Source organism: Geospiza fortis, unplaced genomic scaffold (genome assembly GCF_000277835.1).
Source record: "Geospiza fortis unplaced genomic scaffold, GeoFor_1.0 scaffold330, whole genome shotgun sequence".
In the NCBI taxonomy this organism is placed as follows: Eukaryota; Metazoa; Chordata; class Aves; order Passeriformes; family Thraupidae; genus Geospiza; species Geospiza fortis.
The window spans coordinates 2,416,889-2,424,862 of record NW_005054400.1 but is presented as its reverse complement, the minus strand read 5'-3'; the positions used below and the strand labels follow the sequence as shown (position 1 = coordinate 2,424,862).

Below are 7,974 nucleotides of genomic sequence, written 5' to 3'. Positions count from 1 at the left end.
AACTGCAGGCTCATCAACAGCACCTTCATGAAGGAAAAGGAAGGCTGCCACATCGACTTTGAGGAGGACAATGATTTCCTGATCTACCTGGTCAGCTTCCTGGGCAGCCTGTCTGTGCTGCCAGGAAACATCATCTCTGCTCTGCTCATGGACAAAATCGGGAGGATAAAGATGATTGGTGAGTGGGGATGGTGGGGATGGGGCAGGACAGGGTGGAGCTCAGCCCTGCTCAGTGTGTCTGCACACTGGCATGGCTCTGCTGGCAACAAGTCATCCCCAAAACAAAAGGAGCAGAAGGATAAGAACTAGAGGGTTAGGCAGGTGAAAAAATTACCTACTCCCCACCTCCTCACCCTTTTTTTCTGTGTGTCTGTAACATTTTTTTAATTTATTTTGCCTTTTGTGTCAAATCCTGCATGTTTTTGCAGTGTTCAGCAAATCAGGGTCAAAGCTAAAAAAGGAGCTCTTGGTCCTGTTGAGTTGCTGCTGAAGTCCAAAGCTTCTGTATAAATAAATGAACATTTTGCTTGTAGCAATGAATATTCACAAAGGTTATTTGATGTGGCAGCTTGACAGCCTAGGAGTTCCCTTTTTTGGTTTTTCCTCTGATTTTCAAATGATTGCACAAGCAGCTTCAGAGACCATATGGTAAATTAACTGACCATGTCACAGCCAAGACAGGAGGCACCCTTTAGCATCATGGGAATAATTTATCAAGTTATCACCTTATCAGCTTTATGAATACTTTGGGAATTGCTGGTGTTGCAGCCTCCAGGGTTCAGACCTTGCTCTTATCCCATGATATGTGAATCATACCCTGAGGGACAGCCACAGGAAGGTAATAAAATCAGGGATGTGGCTCTGGGGTAAGGGATGAATCACTCTCTTGAGCTCCTCTCTCTCCTCTGAGAACAGAGGGAAGGTTTAGCTCAGCCTCACCTTCAGACAGGTTAAAGTAGAGCAAGATGAGCATCTCAGGAATTTACACTGAGGGAAAATGAGCATTCATGTGGTGTATTTAAAAAAGACCCAAACACACCAGACGGTCTGGGAGAAATAAATTAGAAGAAGTTGAATGAGAATCAGATTGTCCATCCTGCAAACATGTCAGTGTTTCAGCATTTTCATCTGGAATTGAGATGACAGCTGGAGCCCTAAATGCTTATTTCTCCTGCAAAAAGAAGAGAACGGGACAAAAATTAGTAATGACATGCTGAAATGCTTCACTATGGAATTTCCAATTGAAAGAGCCTTCTGGCATCCCACCTGTATCACTCTGTGGAACATATTATTTCTGGTCAGCTTAACAGGAAAACTGAATTTCTCCTTTGTGTTGTGTGCCTTCCTGGGGCTTCAATTCATTTTTATCACATCCTGCCAAACTTTCTCTTGTACAAAACAGCAGAGCTCTTTGTGCCCTCACCAGTGCTGGGCTGGGCTTTTGCAGCAGGGGGAATATCCACACCACACTGTGGGGATGTGGTCTGGCCTTGAACCATGGAGAAGTGGACAAGGAGTCCTGCACAGCAGCTTTTCATAGGCAGGCCACTGCAGGATGCAACATAATGTCCAAATTGAAGCATTTTAGTTACCCTTCAACATCCAAATTATTTTGGATGACGCTAAATTGACTCCAAAACCACCAAAAAAATAGAGAAATTTGCTTGCTTTCCTGGTAATAAATGGAGATATTTCAGTGATAACAGAACATTCTGGTGAAAAAAGTTCGATTTTTCCCAAATTTCATCTTTCAGTTGAAAATTCCCAATAGGTTGGAAAGCAGTGATGTAGCTATTAATATTTCTGAATCTGAACTGTGCCTAACTGAGCATGAATGCTCTCACTTTCTCCCTCGGTGATGTTCATAAAATTATGGCTCCTGTGCAAATGTGCCATGAAATCTAATGATGTTCTTATAATTAAAAGAGACCTCAAATGCTTCATACAAGTGACTGTAAATTATCCTAATTGGGACTAGAAATGTGTCAAGTGATACGATATGAAATGCACAAGCTTATCACTTGAAACCCAAGTTGAAAAACCTTCAAAATGATGCTTGCTGCTCATTGACTTTCATGTTTACTTGCCTCTGCTCTTCCTGGGTCCATCTGGAAGTCTGAGATGCTGGAAGCCTGCCTGGAAAAGCCTGTCTTCACAGTCTTTGTAGAGCAGGACTATCAGCAAGATCACGTGGACATTGAGAACGCTTCCAGGCTTGCTACCAGCATCAGAGAATGGCAGATAGGCAGCATCAAGGTGTTTTTGGATCCTCAGAGATTTAATACTTACTGGGATGAAATGTCATCACTTGAAAGTCATCTTTAACAAATGTATTTGCTCAGCTGTTGTCACTATAGGACACGAAACAACACGAGCGCACACGCTGCTGCTCTCAAGGTGAAGGAAAGGGAAGTTTATTTTCTGACTCTAACATTTATAGTTTTCTAGAAGTGACAGTGGATTGGAGGGTGAGAGTGCCACCTCTCCAATGGCACTGGACAAACCAACAGTCTATCAAATTTCTCTTTTTCTGTAAAAGAACGCAAAACCACACGTTATTTACAGAAATGTGCGAGAAAGTTTGCTACAAGAACGCAAACATCAGAAGGCTTAGAAAATCTTAAAAAATGGTGAAAGTGCCACCTCTCCAATGACACTAGACAAACCAACAGTCTATCAAATTTGAAGAGAATAAAAGAATGCAAAACAAAAAGTTATTTACAGAAAGTGTGCGAGAAAGTTTGCTACAAGAGCACAAACATCAGAAGGCTTAGAAAATCTTAAAAATTCAGGGCGACAAGCTGCGGACAGGGGAAGAGTACAACCAGGCAACAAGCTGTGCCAGGGTTTTCCTGTTGGTTTCCCCCCGCAGGCGGCTCGATGCTGATCTCAGCCGTGTGCTGCTTCTTCCTGTTCTTTGGGAACAGCGAGTCGGCGATGATCGGCTGGCAGTGCCTCTTCTGCGGGGCCAGCATCGCCGCCTGGAACGCCCTGGATGTCATCACCGTGGAGCTCTACCCCACCGACAAAAGGTGCTCAGAACACGTCTCCCTGAATCCCCACCCTCTGCCTAGTCCTCTTGGTTCCCAGCGAAAAAAGCTGCCCTAGAGACATGTAGGCGGGGGAGCTGTGTATTTTTATTTATTTTACTTTCACCAGTCCTTCAGGGCTGTGTAATCCTGGGTCAGAAAAGACATTTGCAAGCACAAATGCAAGCACATGCAAGTTCTGCATGTGTGGCAGGTTGAACACAGGGACCACGTGGACATATGGAAATTACGGGCTGATAAATCAAAGAATCATAGAACCATGATATCACAGAATGGTTTGGGTTGGAAGGGACCTTTAAGGTCAACTAGTTTAAAATGAAAGAAGTACTCTGTCATTTCCATGGATGTGTATGGAGGTCTGGCCTCTCACACTGCATCCCCATCCTCTCGTCATGGCTCATCACTGGGGCAGCCCTCCCATCCAAAACCTGGAGAAAACCATGTACACAGAGTGATCTGGGACCTGGGGAAGAGCAGAGGACTTCAGGACAATGTCCTGTGGGTTAAATCTTTCCTTACATCATCATAAGCCCCTTTTTGCCTTTTTCAGACTGTGGGGGGAAGCCAGAAATGAAGGAGAGGGACTGTACATTAAAAGTAGTGGGCTTTTAGCTGCTGGGTGAAACAGAATTTAGGGGAGAGCTGTGGTTGCTTCTCTGATGACAACCCAGTCCAGGCAGCCCTTGGAAGGGCTTTGAGGAGATCTAGAGCAGATTTTGTCCTGCTGTCTTTGGGGAGGGCAAAGGCTGACAGAACGGGCCACTCAAGGGCCCTAGAGTGGGTCACTCTAGGGAGAAGGTGACATGAAAAGGAGAAATGAGTGCACACAGGCATTCTCCTCATCCACACAGACCCACAAAACAGCTGCATCTATTTATCTACTTATTTATTCCACCCAGTTTTACTTGCTAGAAGCATAGCCTGGGCAACATAGGAGCATTCACAAAATTACTCATCCAAACCTTGTGTAGCTGTGCCAGAACCTGTCTCCCAATCACTGCTTTCTGCTTTTCCTCCCCACAGGGCAACAGCCTTTGGCATCCTCAACGGGCTTTGCAAGTTTGGTGCCATCCTGGGGAACTCCATCTTCTCCTCCTTCGTAGGGATAACCAAGGTGGTTCCCATCCTTCTGGCCTCCTCCGCTCTGGTTGGGGGTGGCCTGCTGGCTCTGCGCCTGCCAGAGACTCGAGAACAGGTCCTGATGTGAGCAACAGAGGCTGTGGGGGCTTGTGGGGGGTGGGGGCACATGTAGGAGAAGAACAAAAAGGAGCCATGTCTGGAAAGCCCAAAACGTTCATTCTGTACTGTTCTGTCGGTACCTCAAAGCGAGACGGCAGAGGGAAAGAAGAACAAAGAACAACCTGCAGGGATTTAAACAAAACCATCGTTCCTGACCTTATTACAGCCACGACTGGTGCATGCAGCCCCCACATGCCCCTTGCAGAGCTTGGGTTCCACCCTGCCTGTGCTGGGAGCCCCCCCTGACCCTGTCCATCCCCTGCAAGGACACCAGAGGCAGACAGCAGCTCCGTGCCCGCATGGAGGACAGACAGGAGGACAGACCAGACCCTCCTGCCCTGCCCAGCCACCCACATCAGCTGTGCTCAGAGCATCCAGGGAGGGCAGGAAACAAACCTGCTCTAGGTGAGCTCCAGCTAACAGCTGCAGATGTGGCCACTGGCCCCAGCTGTCTTGATTTTGGAATTACCACTCCACCCTGGAAGAGTGAGAGTCCTGATTTCTCGAGGATGTGAGGGTGGGTGCTCAGCTGTCTCAGAAGACTCAGAGCTTCAAAGCCCTTTATTGTCTTCACTTGGGCACAGGGAATTACTAGACACCTTCTTGCTGTGGAAGAGAAATATCTAAATAATTATATATATATATATGTGTGTGTGTGTATTTACACCTACTTGCAAACTTACATACACCCATTGAAGTGATCAGCTATGAAAATTTAGGATTTCTAATTTCTGCACCCTTTAGAGGATTTTAAGAGTGGCACCAAAACCAAATCCCAGTAATTCAAGTTTATCAGGAGTCATGACCAACTCAGTGACACTTTGTTCTTTACATCAAGATACCAAATATTTAAATGTCTTAGTGGCTGGGGCTATATATTTCTATAATGATTAAGAGGGGTTTTTCCTTACAGCTTTCACAGAGGAGAAATTGATATGATATTGGAGCATTCCACAAACCAAATGTGTACATATTATCCAGTGTAAATAGGGGATTTTTGCCTAATACCTAGAGAATGGTAACTGTGAATTTACCAGCATTTTAGCCATATTATTTGAAGAATATGATGCTTGATTTTCTAATATACTTGGGTCTCATTGAAACACTGTAAGCACAGTTACTTAAAGCCATTTAACTTGTTACACAGGGAATGCACACAGCAAGCTTTCACTGTACAGAACATTAAATTCCCCATTAAGTGGCACAGTTTAGCTTGATATCCTGTGGAGAACATTTCTGAAATTCGTGTGCCCTTTTTATCATACCAGTTAAGTCCTGTTGCACCTAGAGGCAAAGTGAGTTGTGTATTTAGGGGTGTGTTTTCTTGGGAAACCAGAAGGAAAAGCACCCTATTCAATAGCACACCAGTGCTCACAATGGATGAGATAACACTAATTATACCCTTGCAACAAGCTCAGCAACAGACCAGAATTGATCTGAAACCACCACATAGTGCAGCTAATTTGTCAAACCAGGATATTTTGTGACATAAAAATGTTCTTCTGTACTTTTGCTGGTGATCTTCTCATTTACCTTTTGTTGGATCTTTGTTGGTTTTTATTTGTTTTCTGGTTTTTTGGTGATTTTTTTTCTTTTTTTTAAGAAAACCAAGCAAGGCTAGGCTGAGATCCTGCAGGAGTGATGTCTTACACCCCTGCCTTTGGCTGCACAGGCACAGCCCCTTGCACTTGGGCACCAGGACCAGCCCAGGCTGCAGCTGTGGGACTCAGCGTGGTGCTGCTGAAGGACACAGCAGGGTTAGATCACAAGCAGCAAATCCTTGCCAATGAGGCAAAAGCCCCTAATGAGCATCACTTTTATCATTGTGTCAATCAGGGATAAACACTCATGGATCAGCTAGGCTACAATGGGCTGTTTGAGATTTTCGACCTTTATTCTGAGGTTTATGAAATTGATGAAATCACAAGCTGCTGTAATAACTGAGCTTATTATGCATAATTTCTTCATTTTATGGGTAGCTTAGGCTTTTTTTTATTATTATTTATTTTATTTGTCTTCAAAACAGCAAGGTTCCTTCTCTAAGGTAGGAGTGAATGTAATTATGTCCTTTGGCAGCAGTTCACAGCTTCTGTTCAGAATCACAGCCCAGAATGTGGGTTTTTTCTCTAAGAATATCTGGTCCTTTTGCATGATGAGAAACAGTTTAAATATGTATTTTAACACAAAAGGTCACTGTGACCTTTAGGTTTCATTCATTTTGTTGGGCTGTGCTTGCCAATTACCACATTGCAACTGGACAGAGGGGGAGAAATTTTGTTTTTCATTTTCTGGACTGTTCATTTGTGCAGCTCTGAGGAGCTAGAACCTAATTGTCTAAATATTTTTTTTTTTTGCATAACGTTCCTATTTACATGTCACCCAAAGCTCACAGCAAACCTGTTTGTGTTCTCCATTGACATTTTGCAGTGACATTAGTGACATCATTTATTTTGCAAAACTTCCCTGTTAATTTCCAGAGAAGGAAAAAATTGAAATCATGAGGAGATAGAAATGGCAAGGTAATATTAGGAAATATTATCCAATATGAGAAACCTTTCTTCCTTATAAAATGACTCTTTCACAGGCTGCTAGACCTTACCCCACAGACCAGCTGGGACAAGGTAAAGAGTAATAGGATCTCATTGTCAATGTCACCTGGAAATTCTTTGCACCCTAAAATCCATGGGTGAGTCACTTAAGGGCTAAGGGATATTGGATGTGTTGGGAGAAGGCTCCTACCCCTGCTTGACCAGGGAGTTTGCGACCAACAGGAGAGAGCAAACACACAGAGATAAAGGATTGTTGTCCTGAGATAAAGGACAGAGAAGGAAGAAAGGAAAAGCTGAGGAGAGCTCCCATCACCCAGCTGAGACACACCTAGGGTTGGACTGAATGGATTGCCATTGTTCTCAGCTGAAAGGCAAAGGGAATAGGGGGACCCTGCCCAGGCCCTGTGCTGAGCTGGAGATGACTTGCCCTGGACAGTCCTGCTTCTTCAGGGACAGAGAGATCCAGGGCAGCAGCTCCAGCTCAGGCATTGCATGTGTGACACCTGGGCTGGCATCTCCCACCCAGTTCAGTGGGGACAGGCTTAGTCAATATTCCCAAAGTGTGTATTTGCTGTCCTTGCCGTGGTGTAAATCAGTGTAGGTGTCACACTGCTGCTCTCCAGAGCAAAACAGCAGCTGGGTGCAGCCCCCTCTTCATCGGCTGGGGTTTGTTTTGGGCTGTTTCAAGCCTTGGCCACCTGCTACGCTTAGCCTCAGTCATGGATCCTTGAGCCTCAAGCAAGGGAAGATTTCTCCTCAGGCACCTCCTCTCATGGTTCACCTTAATTTCTGCTGTAAAATCAGCATTGCTCCTGCTGCTCAAGGGCCAGCACATCTCCCTCAGTTCCCCTGCCCACATCTGCCACAGGGAGCTGTCTCTGTCTGGGATACACTGGACCATCCACGGAGAAACCTGCTGACCACAGCTCCCCTGATGGTCTCTGCACAGCACCATCTCCATGGGTTTGTGACCTTCACTGCAACAGGGACACAGAGGAAGGACCAGGGCAGGGGACTTGCCTTAAATCCCAAAGATCTCTTCTAGAGGACAGCTGGATCTCCTCCTGCAGTGTGGCACAGCAGGACAGCCACTTAGCCAGGGACATTGTGGCATGGGAAAGGTGAATTTAGGGAAC

The 7,974-nt window shown here is 45.2% G+C and overlaps 1 protein-coding gene across 1 annotated transcript in view; it reads left to right on the top strand.

Annotated features, from left to right (window-relative positions):
• Positions 1 to 4,316, top strand: part of SV2B (synaptic vesicle glycoprotein 2B) — a 60,634-nt gene extending 56,318 nt beyond the window's left edge. Inside the window, exons 11-13 of the mRNA XM_005426050.2 lie at positions 1 to 178; positions 2,873 to 3,032; positions 4,074 to 4,316. The exon at positions 1 to 178 is cut by the window's left edge and continues 50 nt beyond it. Coding sequence (XP_005426107.1) covers positions 1 to 178; positions 2,873 to 3,032; positions 4,074 to 4,257 — 522 coding nt within the window. The 3' untranslated portion in view covers positions 4,258 to 4,316. The remainder of the gene's footprint in view (positions 179 to 2,872; positions 3,033 to 4,073) is intronic.
• Positions 4,317 to 7,974: the final 3,658 nt, after the last annotated feature.